The following is a 15,391-nucleotide window of genomic DNA, read 5'->3' as shown; positions in this document are numbered from 1 at the left end:
TAATTAAAAAATGAAACGGTCTTAGAACTGAATGAAATGTGTACTTTATTCTGCTTAGCTTTAATTACCAGGTAAACTAGCATGGATTTTCAATTCCAGACTTCCAAATATGATCACCCTCATGAGAGACCCCATCCTAAAAATTTAATAGGCAGCTCTGTGTATATTTCAATGTGCAAACACCCAATTTATACTGTGGAAAAAAATATATGAATTCGTGTAACATTATGTGGATAATATTTAGTTTATATTGCATGTTTTCTTTCTAATCATTATAGTACTGTTACTTATAGTACTTATACTATTATAGTATAAATATTTTTATTTATTTTAATCTATTTGCATTTTTTATATTACAAATATTTTAGTTTAATCTTATTTTATCATTTAATAATTTATACATTTGTTACACTTTTCCCAGACCTCAATTTGAAATCCCCGGAACTATGGCAACATGGAGATTTAGTACATTTATAAAAGCACAATTCAAAGAAAAACATTTAATTGACTCTTGGTTTCTTTAGAGTTGATTTTGGGTTTGAATCGAAATTTAAATGTAAAGATAAGTGTACAAACAAGGTCTGTCTGAACTAATTATAATAATAAACCATTATCTTTGAAATGAGGTAAAATGAAACAGAAAAATTAAAACGTTCCCCAATTTATCCATAAGATGGCGACATTGCCACTAACCAAAATTCAAGTTGTAATTTTAACTGACAGTGCACACACACAAACAAACAAAATATTTAGAAATGTTTTACTCTGAGAGAGGATTAATGGCTACAGAACGCATATAACAAGAAAAAAACATCTGAAAAGAAAGCGATGGTGCTAAAATGGATTTTTTTTTCTAATCTACTATAGATTATATCAATTTCCATTATACCATAAACAATTTTACTGAAATGTTGAACTTTCATCCACTAAGACAATGCTCATCCTGAAGCCCTCAGGCTGAAGTCAGTTTGACTTTGGCAGAGCGTGACACTATCTCATTGATGAAGCCATTGTTTTGGCCGATGACCTCTGCCTTGAGTTTGCGCAGCTCCTCTTTGACAGCCTCGTCAGACATGCCTTCAACAGGCATTGATTTCACCTTAGCCAGGAAAGCTTCGATGATCTTCTCCCCCTCCTATGGATAAATTCACAAGACAGCACAGCAGTTTATTAACTCTAATATTTTAATGCATTGAGCTTTGCAAATGCAAACATTTCTTTTAATAACACATCTTACCTGTTTCTCCAGGCAGCGTTTTTTGGCTTCAGGCCCAGCTTCTTCCCCGGCTCCGGAAATATCCTGGAACTCCTCAAGCTCCAAAGCCTTCTCCCTTGCATTAGCAATCACATGCTTGGGGAAGTTAGCAAGCTCTGCCACATGAATCCCAAAGCTCTGGTCACACACGCCTAAGTCAAATCAAGCACATATTATACACCAAGCACAATGGAAATATACAACCCAATCCAAGTTTTCAAAATGATTAAAGAGTGTAGTATGCATTTCTTTGCTTTGCTGGAAAGCCACATACCCTTTTTCACCTTGTAGAGCATTGTGAGAGTGCTGTCTGTGGTCAGGGCAGTGACGTGGAGGTTACGGACAGTGGGCACCTGCTGCGCCAGCGCCGTCAGCTCATGGAAGTGAGTGGCAAACAGGCAGAAGGACTTGAGGCGGGTAGCGATGTACTCTGAGATTGCCCAGGCCAGACCAAAGCCATCGTATGTGGATGTGCCTCTGCCTAATTCATCAATAATGATGAGGGAATCCTCTGTGGCTGATCTAAAAAACAAAAATACAAAACATGACATACATTTATCACAAAAAAGCACTGAAGGACACAAAATGCACATTGTAAAATAGGGCCGTCAAGATCAACGCGTTCATTTTACGTTTCACTTTTAATAGTTTACATGTTAAATATTTAACGCAATTTACACAGCATTGTTTTTTTTTTCCTGCCATCCTTTGGCTAGCGTTAGTTTATGATCATGCACTCATTCATTCATTCAAGTGCTATTTAAACCATTCAAACGCAAGACGAAAAATTGAACTCATTTCTGTACTGGCGCGCAGTCTGTAAAGCAGCTCTCTGTTCACTCATCGGAAATGCATGCAGAGAAAGCCGCGCCAGTGCCGCATTGAGTTTTCTTTTGCTCTTGAACGGACAAAAACACAAAATCATGTAAAAATGACAATATTTGGCGAGTATCCTCAAAAGCAGCGCACTCTTAAATGAGTTAAGTCTTAAATGAATGTGAGAAAATCAGAGTCATGTGCGTCATAACCTTCAGGGCCGGCCCGAGGCATAAGCGAACTAAGCGGCTGCTTGGGGCCCCCTCGCCACCAGGGGGCCCCCAAGCGATTATTATTATTATTTTTTTTTTACATATTAATTAAATTAAACAAGTGACATAAATGAATGAATGGATTAATAATTCAAGACAAGAAAATTCAGATTTCATGATCAATATACCTGCCTACAACTGCTGCTGTGTCTGCCAGTGTTTGAGTCATATGCGCATAACCTCGCGTGCATAGACAATTCGTGCGCAAAGTCACGGTAATGTTAAGCCATGTCACAAAAATTTGATTTGATTAATGATTTATCCTTTAAATTTAATGATATTCAGAACAGAACAATAATAAAAAAATAACTAAAAACAAGCCAAAACGAAATAATTTAAAAGCGAAAGTGAAAGCGGCGTTGGGCTCGCGTATCTCTCTCTAGAATCAAAATGTTTAACATTCGTCGCGATGGATTTGGATGGTAAACTATTCTTTATTATAGGCTTCTTTGTACTTCACCCACGTTCCAATATCGAGGGGAAAAAAATCATTATCTTCACATGCGCAAAAATGTGCTTGGAAACATCACAGTGGAGCGTTGCTTAGGCTACGCAGCGCTGAATACGAATTGTAGGCTTATTTAAACAGAGCAGTGTAATTTTTATATTTTAGGTTGACTATTTTATTATTATATTTTATTAAGGCTATAACGAACAGGCTGCGATGTCAAGATTGCAATGCTTGAATATGTTGTTGTTGTTGTGTGTGTGTGTGTGTGTGTGTGTGTGTGTGTGTGTGTGTGTGTGTGTGTGTGTGTGTGTGTGTGTGTGTGTGTGTGTGTGTGTGTGAGAGGCGCGGGTGCGATCGAACAGTGGAAACAAAAACATACTCCGTTATGTTCATACAAGACATCGTTCAAACTGCAAAGTGTTGCAAAACGTTGGAGGATATTTTGCAAATAAGTTTTTTTAATATGTTTTGTGACAATTTTTTTCAGAAGTTTCAAAGAGTTAGTAAAAGAGTAAAGAAAAAGTTAAAACATTTTTAAGTATCTATTTTTTATTAAGTATTTATTTTGTATTAATACATAACCTCATTGTATTAATTTATAATGTAACATTATAGAGTGACATTGTGTCAATAATCGTCAAGCACAGGTGACTCCGCGTGGTGGGAGGGGGCCCCCAAATCAAATTCTGCTTAGGGCCCCCAAAAGGCTTGGGCCGGCACTGATAACCTTTGTAGCTTGAATAAGAATGAATCTATATTCAATTTATAGTTTATCTGAAAATTATTTTAAGAAGTTGATATTTTTAAAAGCCCATTAAATGTTGAAAATGATGGCTTTAAATTATACTGTAATGTTGAATGGCTATAATTAATGGCTAAAACAGAGCAAAAAAATATTTAATTGAGAAATCAATAGCACTATTGGTAACACTCATACTGGGATTCATTCATAGTGCTTAAGAAAAAGATGCCATTAAACAAATGTTAAAAATATGCCATCTTTATGTTGATTCTACATTTTGGAGATTAAATGTGAAAAAAATACTACAAGATAAAAATAATTTATGTGATTAATCACAGTTTTTTTTAATAAGTTAATTTTCTTAATCGACTGACAGCATTTTTGTAAATGTATCAAATGCATTAAATTATGATAATGTATGCTGGAAGCATTAAAAAAAAAATCATAAAACTTGCATGTTAAATGTGTTTTCAAAAAATTCAGGTTCAATACAAGTCACTATGTAATCAAAACTGACAAATCTTGTGTGCATTATAACTGGTTTATCTGTGCACAATTTTTTGTAATCTTTAATTGAAATAACTACGATATCTGAAGAGTTCAGATGCAAAAGCCTCTAAGTGCCATCTGAAATTTTCTTACAGAATGATCATTTTTATCAAGCTCGTATTTTTAAGTTCAGTAATTTGATTTAAATGACAATTAATAGGTAGTTTTCATTGCCATTAAATGAAATTACTGAATTTAAAAAAACGAGCTTGATAAAAATTATCATTCTAGACGAAAATTTCAGATGGCACTTACACTTCTTTCTCTGATAATGTGTTCACCAGCACGAGGGCGGGACAAACTGTCACTCACATGAGATCACAGCAATAGCAAACAACAATATAATCAATTCCCAATGGACAAAAACAAGTCCCGCACTACATTGTTTCTTGTTCGAAAAGCTGTTTCACTCGGATATACATCACAGTAAGAAAGAAACGACTATCGCAACTTCCATTTCATGACGACTTTAAGTTCAACTGACAGCATTTGTGGCAAAATGTTGATTACCACAAAAAATTTAGATCAAGGTTACAGTGAGGCATTTACAATGGAAGTGAATGGGGACCATTTTTGGAGGACATCAAAGCAGAAATGTGAAGCTTATAAATGTATAAAAGCACTTACATAATTCTTCCGGTAAAGCTTGTGTAATCGATTGGTAAAACTATTTTAATTATTTCTAGAGTAATTTTAGGTTCATACCTTTGTTGTTATATATCTTTTTTCACACTAAAATCATGCTCATATGCATAATTTTTACATCTTGTGGCTAAACTACAAGTGGGTATAGTGAGTATTTTAAATGGTTAGTTCACCCAAAAATGAAAATTATGTTATTAATGACTAACCCTCATGTCGTTCCAAGCCCGTAAGACCTCCGTTCATCTTCGGAACACAGTTTAAGATATTTTAGATTTAGTCCGAGAGCTTTCTGTTCCTCCATTGAATATCAATGGACGGCATACTGTCCATGTCCAGAAAGGCAGTACAGACATCATCAAAGTAGTCCATGTGACATCAGTGGCTCAATCTTAAGTTTATCAAGCGACGAGAATACTTTTTGTGCGCAAAAAGTAAACAAAAATAACGACTTTATTCCACTATTCATTTCCTTCTCTCTAGGCCTCGAGTGAGTTCACGTAGTGTTTTTGCGCAGCGCGTCTATGTTGTACGTCACACGTAGGCTCACTATTGGCCGACGCTGGTCATGTGTGATGCGTGTGACGTACAACACAGACGCGCTACGCAAAAACACTACGTGAACTCACTCGAGGCCTAGAGAGAAGGAAATGAATAGTGGAATAAAGTCGTTATTTTTGTTTACTTTTTGCGCACAAAAAGTATTCTCGTCGCTTGATAAACTTAAGATTGAGCCACTGATGTCAGATGGACTACTTTGATGATGTCTGTACTGCCTTTCTGGACATGGACAGTATGCCGTCCATTGACTTTCAATGGAGGAACAGAAAGCTCTCGGACTAAATCTAAAATATCTTAAACTGTGTTCCGAAGATGAACGGAGGTCTTACGGGCTTGGAACGACATGAGGGTGAGTCATTAATAGGGTTGGGTATCGAGAACCGGTTCCATTTTAGAACCGGTAACAAATTCCCAAAAACCGGGTATTCGATAAGACGCACGCATTTCGATTCCTCTTATCGATTCCTGACTATCCGTTATTTCAAATGTAGGCACGCGGCAAGCACGTTCATAATAGAAGCGTCATGGGCCGTGGGCGCGACGAGCATACGGTGCGTGGCACTCGTTTTTGCAGGCGCGCGCGCGCCTATGCCTCATCGAGATGAAAATCTCAACTTTTCAGAATGGCGCAAGTGGTGTGCAGGTCAAGTGACAAAAACCAACCGACCTTTCTGTAACATCAAACGCTCGGCTGAACAGCTGATCATATCTGAACAGGGCGGGTTTTTATATCTCATCTCCATAAATATATCTAGTAGCTAGTGAATGGTTGGGTTGCATAGCAACGACAGACGCCACGGGAGCGCAAGCGCTTGTGGAAAGAAGGAGAAAGCGGCGCGGCAGTGCTTTTCCATATGTGAACAGTCCCTAATAGTTTGAATAATTAATTCAAACACTATTAATTCAGTGTCTCATAAATACTTGTTTAGTGAATGAATGATTCGCCGTTTTTGACCGAATCTCTCAAGTCTAATTCAATAAATAATTAAATGAAAAAAAAAAAAAACCAGTCGATTTTTTGCCACACTGCTGGAGTAATAATGTAGGCTAATCAACACCTTTATATGAAGAGACTCCTTTCACTTTAGCCATTTTATTGGTTATTGCTTAAAATTGGCAAGAATAAAAGGTAGAAATATTTTTTCTTCAAGTATTTGCCCTTTTTTTTCTCCCTCCAAAAAATATTGGAATCGGAAACAAGAATCGATAAGAACCGGATTCGATAAGCAGAATCGGAATCGGAATCGCTAAAAATGAAACGATACCCAACCCTAGTCATTAATGACATAATTTTCATTTTTGGGTGAACTAACCCTTTAATATTTACAGTTTGGCCACACTTCCATTGTAAGTGCCTCAACTGTAACCCAGACTTTACTTTTAGGGACAAGTGGAAATTGATTGTTGATTACCACTGAATCTACAAATGCTGTCGATTCAGCTTAACCTGGAAAATTCCTTTAAAAATAATGGGAGTAAAAAATGTTTCAAATGTGAGTTCTGACCGAAGAATAGCAGCCGTCTCCAGCATCTCAGCCATAAAGGTGGACACTCCTTTGATTTGGCTGTCCCCCGCACCCACTCGAGCGAGCACACAGTCCACCACGCTCAGCTCTGCCGCATCACATGGCACAAAACAGCCAATCTGTGCCATCAGCACGATCACACCCACTTGGCGGATGTATGTAGATTTACCACCCATATTTGGACCTAAAAATATCAGAAAAAAGCCTTTTATTATATAGATTATGGATTAATGCATTTACGTACATGAATCTTCAATTTAATGCTAGTGCTCATCTCGTACTAGCTTATTTTTATAATCCTCCAATCAAATAAGAGCTGACCTGTGATGATATGAAACATCTCCTCGCCCCTTGTGAAGGTGACATCATTGGGAATAAAAGCCACATCATCTTGGGCTTCGACACAGGGATGTCTTGCCGCTTTCACAATGAGTCTCCCTGATCCTTTCTCTAGTATTTTGGGCCTAATGTAAGGCACTGGGGCAGCATGGGACACCACGGCAAAGCTCACCACGGTATCCAGCTGAGCTATCACCTCATTTAGAGTCTGTACTGGATCCACATAGCCTATGGTACAAACACAGGGTTACTGAACTATTCGTTCTCAACAGGCTAACAACATTATTAACCAAAATTAAAAATAGCTTAATGTTAATAACCAAAATGACTAAAGAATAACGTGTTCAATATACATTAATGTTGATAACCACAGAAAATCATTTTAAACCATAAACCTGGGTAAATTCACAATGAAATTAAAATGTAAATTATTTTAATGGAACTTTTTATACATGAGATCGCACCAGTTAGCGAACGACAACCAATTAGCCAACAATCCAAACAATTGCAAAAGGACAAAATCAAGTCACCCCGATATTTCTTGTTCGAGAAGCTGTTTCACTCGGATATGTCACCATGTAAGAAATGAAAATCTTCTTGCCAACATTATTTAAATGCTTATATTACAACAATTCTTCCTTAAAATGCATTATTTGAGCTGTTGTCTAACCTGTCATTTTTTAAGTATATTATTGCATATTATTGAAACATTTGTTTTGACAAATACCATGTTAATAAAATCATAAAATCATGTTTTTTACTTCCAACCACTTTAAATGCTCGAGCTCTTTAACGCTGGATGGATTCTGATTGGACGAATCATATCTGAATGATCATTTCTCTGTGTCATTATTGTTATAGTTGTGGTGTGGAAGTCCTTATTCTCATTGAATTCGAGCAATTAGTATAGTTTTTTTTAACATCCTTTGTGTGAACGGGTCTTTATTTCATACAGGTTTATTTATTTTGAGGAGGGGGGTTTTATACTCAGTAATAATATTGTCTCTTTTTTGGGATATTATACTCTGTATTAATGGTACAGAGAGAGCCTTACCTGTATAGTATCCAGAATTACAATCAAATTAAAGTGAAAGTTCAAAACCCACAGGGAACAACCCTTTAGAAATGAACGACTCTCACCAGCGGCTATGCTGATGATCTCTTTGACGATGGCGTTCTGAGCTTCTTCATACTCCTCTCTGCTTTTAATGTACTCTTCATTCAAAGAGCTCAGCTTACTGTGAAACACACAACACAATCACTTACTAAGAACTCCAACCATTAGCAACACCAATATTTGAACATCTCATACAACATCCTTGCCTGTTAGTGAATCGCACTCCGTTCTTCTGAACATCTAAAGTTGTGAATTTCTTGTTGTTGCGAAGGCTCTTTTCTTCTTTGCACGTGACTCGGAAAAAGTAACCGATCTGTGCATTGGAATCGAGCTTCACAGTCTTGGCTGCTTCCAGCCCTAAAGATCAACATTTGCTACTAGTTCAACACCAAAATGCTTAATAGGGAAATGCATTTAATTTCCACACTTTGATCACTTACCAAGCTCACGAGCCGCACTGCTCAAAGCGGCCTGCATGGATTTCTCCAAACGATCCATGTTCTCCCTTAGCTCACTCAATGTGGGATCAAATGAGGGTTTTACTAGGAACTCGTGATGCTCAACCTGACAAAAAAAAAACACAAGTGTTACACATTTAAGGAATTTGAGTACTTAATGATTTTAAAGTTTGATTATAGTACAAAGTGCAAATGACAAGAGCAGACCTGGTTCATGTCCAGTGTGGTTTCAATCATCTCCTGAAATTTGGAGAAGTCAGAGATGAGGTCGTTAAGAGGAGAGATGAACGCTGCGTGCAGGAGGACCTGATGTTTCCCTGTTAACAGATTAAAATACAGCCGTCACTCATTGTGGTGTCCCACAACAAACTTTGTGTACTTGACATTTTTTCTGCTGTCCTAAAAAAAAAAAATGTTGCCATTACCTGAACTGAACGTGCACATTGGCCGGTACAATTTTAAATATATTAAAATTTATCATGATAAACTTTTAATTAACTTAACTGTACAACAAAGGAATTGTAATTGGCTGCTGTTTCTGCAGAAAGTGGATCTCTGTTGATATATCAAATTTTTTTATCGATCATTTGAATGAAAAAGCACTCAAATGTTTTTGGCGAGAGATCTGGCGAGTCACATGATTTTTGTCAAAGAGCCAGATGTGGCTTCCCGACCACTGCACTAAGCCATATAACATTTTTACAACCATGTATTGTCCAAATCCATTCAAAAGTTAACCAGCAACTTGTGAGTAACTGTTTCAATGCCGATTTTTACTCGCATTTGAGGATTTGAACCCTGGCTAACATGCTAAGGACGTCCCGCAGATGGCGCTGCAAGCTCATGTAGAGATGTCAGGAGCAATCCGTGCATGAAATAAATGTATTAGAAAACATAACACTTTGCAGTTTATTTAGTCATTTTTAAGGCCATTTCACGATTTCAGTCATCATACAATTACGATTTATGATCTCGGATTTGCGCTTTTCTCGCGGCTCATACTTTTCAGGTCAGAAAATACAGAGCTCTGTATAAATACTGAAGAAAAACTTCTTACCAGAGTATCTCTCCAATGCCAGCACCAGACTCGGCAGTTGCCCCACAGCTTGATAGACCCGATAACAGTCCTGTAAAGTAGAGCTCTGACGCTGGAACTTCTTTGCCATCCGGTTCAAATCTGGAAAACGCCGGAGAAGATCCTCTTGACAACTTTTCCTCAGCTCAGAGTCTTCCACAAAAGTCTCCACAAGGTCCAGTCTGCACAACATGACAACAAATGAACGGATCAGTTCTAACGTCAACCAAATACGCTGTTAATTTTAATTCATATATCATCCACCCGCCACCAACTCGAACCTATGATTTTCTCTGATATAGATATCCGCACCTGATCATCACACATTACAATTATTCAAAAATACTCATTAAGCATGCTAGTTAAAAATGGCAAAAATAGCATTTCCTAATAGCCTAAACACAGGCTTTACTCCCTTCAAACATAAATTGTCACCGTTTCCGTCACTGCAACTTCCTGAACACACATACACACTATATTAAATGCGTTCGATGACGACGTCTATGCGACACACTGAAGCAGTTTGTTTATATCTATGGATCCAACATGGCATCAGACGCGAAGTTACCTTTCGATGCAGCCTTAGATAGTGTTCTAGTAGTTTAGAACGCAAGTTTATTTCGTCTTATTCCTCGTCGAATTTCTGTCGCTCTACATACGTCATCTGGTATAATTGAAACGATTGGCTATGAGCTACGTACAGGCGCATTTGATAGACATTTGTAGCGCCCAATAAACGGCTCTGGGCATTCGTAAAACCACGCCTCAAATACGAGAAAAATGAACATGTGGTTCCCAGACCACGTCTCAATGAGACGAGGTCTGACGTTAACCAGGCTACCCATGACCCGCATTTTAATTGAATTTTTTTTTACCTGGCCTGCCGACCCGCGGATTTTCCGCAGTGTCCACGGATATAACCGCGTTAAACATGCACATTACCGTTCAAAATATATATATTTTCAAATAATTAAGACTTTTGAGAAGGATGCATTAAATTTATCAAAAGTAACAGTAAAGATATTTAATGTTAGAAACGATTTGTTACAATAACTGGGTAATAACTAGGTACCCTGAATCTACCTCTAAACCTAATCTAAGCCCATGTAGTTACCTTATATTACTCAGTACTGTCTTGGTGAGTACACCAAGTTCATTCATGTTTATGTTGTACTGTAACTAGCAGTAAAGCGGAAGAGATGATCGGGGTGTCGCTTTGCTTGAACTGAGGTGCTACAGCGATTTGTCACACCACGCTAAAGAGCTCCCAAACAGTATTTATTGTTTGAATTTTATAATAAAATGGACAGAATTTAAAATCTGTGTCTTTGTTTCACATTAAAATAACAAAAGAGAAAGCTTATTGTGATTTATTGGATAGGAGGCGTGATAAAAGTTCTGTTCATTCATTAACTGAAAACAGCATAACCCGACATTCTTGGGATTTAAGAATTTATATCAGGTCATAAAAATTAGAATCAAGAATATTTTTTACCCAGGCCTTATATATAGCAAACTAAAGTCTCACCTTTCTTCTATCTTGTTTTTGTCAATGAGAGGCTGTTTGATCCACTGGTTGACCAACCGCTGTCCTTGAGGAGTACGACATTTGTTTAAAAGGCCTGCCAAGGAGTGTGTGCCAGTGGCATCATCAGAGGAACCCTGAGAAATCATAGAGGAAGAACATATATCAGAACACAAAATAACCTTTCGCTGAAGAACTAGCATATTTTTGTGTTTTTGAATAACCCCTGACCTGGAAGAGATTCAGGGCCTGCACAGCAGCATTATCCAGACGCATGTACTGGTTGAGGTCAAACGTGGTAATTTTGAAGGAACCGAAATTGGCTTCATCTGAGAGAAGCTCCAGGTATTTGATGACTGCTTCTAAGCAAGACATTGCAATCTGGAAAAGCAATAACCTAGTTAAATCTCCAAACGAACCACCTGAAATGACACACTTGTAACTTGTTGCAGCAGCCCAAACCTGCTTCTCCATCTCTGGAAGGGCAGCACTGGACACCGTCTCTCCCTTGCGGGCCTTCAGTAGGCGATTCAGATCCTGCACAATGTCTTTGGTTGTGAACTCAGATTTCTTCCTGTCTGTGAGCAGAATGCCACCCCGTTGCACAACCTGAATTATAAATAGCATCCAATATGGATGAAAGAATTATTATGGTTATAAAATCTTGGTCTATGGATGCAGTGATATTAATGGGGTCATGAAATGTATTTCCAGATCTTTATATAATGTTTCTGGAGGTTAGCCTTTGAAGTTAGTGAAGTTTTTTTCATCAAAAAAAGTTAAAATATTGATAAAAATTGTCATTTTCTATCCTCATTTCCAACCATAGTCGGTCTTACTCAAAAGCAATATTGACACACATGAGTTGTGGAAGTCATCATGAAACCAAAATGAACAATTATTTTTTTTGTTATGGAATATTGCAGTATTTATTATAAATGATTTATCCATGCATCTTTTTTTAAATTCATTTCCTCAATCTTTAATTAAAATAACTTCTCCCTCTTGCAACAACATTTCTTCTCTGATGACACGTTTACCGGTGCGAGGGCAGGACGACCTGTCAATCACATGACATCACAGCAATAGCTAACGCCGATGGAGCAATTTGCAGAGCGGACACGATACGAAGCGATCACATTAGTCAAACTAAACAGACTTTGAGGGTCAAACTTGCTCAGGCATGGTTCAGATCGCCAAAACTCATAAACAAAAACTCATACTTTAAATAGTTTGTTTTTATTGCAGAGTGACTATTTCAATTTACCATTTTCTGACCCCTTTAAAATTGTATAGCCATTTTATAGCCAATATTAAAATTGTACTGTTTTGTCAAAATGTACAAACTAAAACAAATCATTTTAGATGGTAAAAGTAGATTTAGGCATCTCAGCATTATGTTGTGCAGAATAAAAAGTGGATATTCATTTTGAGATTCCCAAAAGATCACATTTAACATCAGTGTTATTAAATTATGTTTTTAAAGATTAACTTTAAGTGAGTATTATGATGGCTAAATGTAAATGTATAGGATATTAACATGCACAGTTAAATATCCAATATCAACCAATACCATTTAAAGGCAGGTAGGTGATTTGTTCCAGAAACATTTCTCGTTATGCTGGTTGAAAATCTCTTCACAACCTGATAGCAATCACTATGTTAAGTGGTCTAAATGTATTTATATGTATATTTATTGTCTTTGGAAGTAATAGGACCATGGAATGTTCATCCAATCCGACATCCTACCTGCCTGTCAACATATGTCTTTCCATACCTCCGTGCACCCTGCTCGCGCAGACATCACACATCATCAGCGCATTTCATGCTATGCAGAGTTAGACAGACGTCAGTCACTGAGCACCACAACCGAAACAGCAGCCACCTTTTACAGTTCCTCCTGAACCAAAATAACAAGCTTATGCTGCATCCACGCGATAACTACTGTAATTTGTAAGAGATGCAAACCTGTAAATTTATAGGCTACTCGGAGCAGTTCTTGACTCGAATTTATGCGTTACAACACTATCAACGCAGAAATGAATCTGCAGCAGTCAGGTGGTACAGGTCAATGCTCTTTAAGTTGTTTATGTTCATTATTATTGTAATGTTATGTGCTTTGAGACATGAAGTAGTTTAACGCCGTTGTTGTGCCGAATTCTGACCCCAGCCAAATTATTACCGAGGGGGATAATACTTTGTCAGGCAGTCGAAATTCGCCACAACACCGTCTCTCGCCTCATGACGCTTTTGTTTGCTCCCTGCTGAACGAGTGCACGTGTTTTGAAGGAGACGTGGCTTTGGAGACGCTCTGAAGGGAGGGTGGGATCTTTCAAAGCTAACTCGCTATTGCTAGCCTCTCAGAAAATTGCTTACCCTAATTTTAATCTTTTTTTTTTTTTTTTACTCTATTATCAGTTATTAACTGACTTGGCACCGATATACCATGCATCCCTATCTTGTTTCAAAACACACAAACTGGCATCTATAAGAAAGTTACCTGTTTAAGTTTCCCAAGGTCTCCACCTGCATCTCCTCCAGGAAGCACACACTCTTTGGGCCCGATCTGCACAAGAAGAGCCTCCAGATTGGAAAACTGATCATTGTCTGGGAATTCACACACACCGAGTTTCCGGAGTGTGCTGTCTACATAGCCAACACCGACAACACGCTGTCCATCAGCCCCGGTGCCAAGACGAACCCCGACGACACCGGCTGCACCCTCCCCAGGTCCTGCTCCACTGCCAAACAAAATCTCCTCAAACTGGGTCAGGTTTCCTGGGGAAGCCTGGAACGCAAAATACAAACATGATGAGATTGGGAGGGGTGATACTGAGAAAAGATTATCAAAACAGTAAAGAATGTAAGATACCTTGAAAGATATCTGCCAGTCATGATCTTTGCTACTCTTACTGGCATTCTTGAAAACTTCCACCCGGTACTGCCTGACCAGCAGCAGGTCCCTCACAAATGACTCAAAGTTCATCTTACTGAGGACCACACTCTCCAACCTCTTGTTTCCTGCGTAAATTCAAAGTATATTAATTTGACCTATTTACAGATATAATAAAATAATCAACATACTGATGCAGTTTAGGCAAGATGCATATATCTGCACAATAGAAAGAAACAAATAACCAGATATCTTTAATAAACTGATATTTTATTAAATAATCCCATAACTTGAGAGCTAACCTGTTCCCAGGTTTTTGATGACTCCGTTCGTCTTGAAAACCTCCTTGGCTGCAAAAACCGCATCTTTTCCGTGTACCGTATAGTAATCGTTTCGATCAAATACTCTCACGGTGGTGTCAGGTTTCTCAGGCATAGAAAAATAAAAATTCAAGAATCCATGTTCAGACGCACTGTCCATAGACAGATTTTGTTTAGGTTGCACCGCCATGCTGGAATCTCCCGCCACAGACCAGGCGCGCCGGGAGGGTCAAAGGCAAACGGGGCGGAGCTAAAATGACGACGACCACACTTCAAATGAAGAACGGTTATTTTGTAACAATTCTTTTTAAACTTGTGTATCGCTACTATCCTGTTAAAACCTTCATTGTGTCCAGATTTAAATAGAGTATAGATGTGAATTGTACTTTTTGTGATTCACAACCAGAGACTTTTTTTGGGGGGGGCATTATGAGCATACAAGAAATCTCTTGCAGGATAGGCTATTTGCCAGTTCATTGTACATTTCAAATATAAAGACTTTGAGTTTTATTTGAATGATTTTTGGTTTTATCACTTTTGAGAAGCAATATATTTTTTTTTGTTTTTTTTTTGTTTATTTTTTTTACTTTATTTTGCATTTTTCTCACCTTCAAAAAGATATTAGGATTTATATTAAAGGGGTAATTCGCCCAAAAATGTTAATCCTTTATCATTTACTCACCCTCAAGTTGTTACAAACCTGTATGAGTTTCTTTCTTCAGCTGTACACAAAACTGCACACAAAAGAAGATATTTTGAAGAGTGTCAGTAACCAAACAGTTGTGGGGCACCATTGACTTCCATAGTATTCCCAGTTGCTAGTATTGCCAGTTGCTCACATCTAATAAAT

At 37.8% G+C, this 15,391-nt stretch overlaps 1 protein-coding gene across 1 annotated transcript; it reads right to left on the bottom strand.

Annotated features, from left to right (window-relative positions):
* Positions 1-23: 23 nt before the first annotated feature.
* msh2 (mutS homolog 2 (E. coli)) lies at positions 24-14,789 on the bottom strand. Its single transcript, XM_081392521.1, has 16 exons — positions 14,524-14,789; positions 14,201-14,349; positions 13,829-14,116; positions 11,791-11,937; positions 11,560-11,709; positions 11,332-11,465; positions 9,786-9,985; positions 8,936-9,045; positions 8,711-8,834; positions 8,477-8,627; positions 8,294-8,391; positions 7,136-7,381; positions 6,794-6,998; positions 1,530-1,777; positions 1,238-1,407; positions 24-1,135 (listed from the first exon to the last, which is right to left on the bottom strand). Exons 1-16 carry the CDS (start codon positions 14,729-14,731, stop codon positions 953-955), a joined length of 2,811 nt encoding a protein of 936 aa, XP_081248647.1. The 5' UTR covers positions 14,732-14,789; the 3' UTR covers positions 24-952.
* Between the last annotated feature and the right edge of the window lie 602 nt (positions 14,790-15,391).

This window comes from Scardinius erythrophthalmus, assembly GCF_964197995.2.
Source record: "Scardinius erythrophthalmus genome assembly, chromosome: 18".
NCBI classification, from domain to species: domain Eukaryota; kingdom Metazoa; phylum Chordata; class Actinopteri; order Cypriniformes; family Leuciscidae; genus Scardinius; species Scardinius erythrophthalmus.
This window is presented reverse-complemented; position numbering and strand designations above follow the sequence as displayed.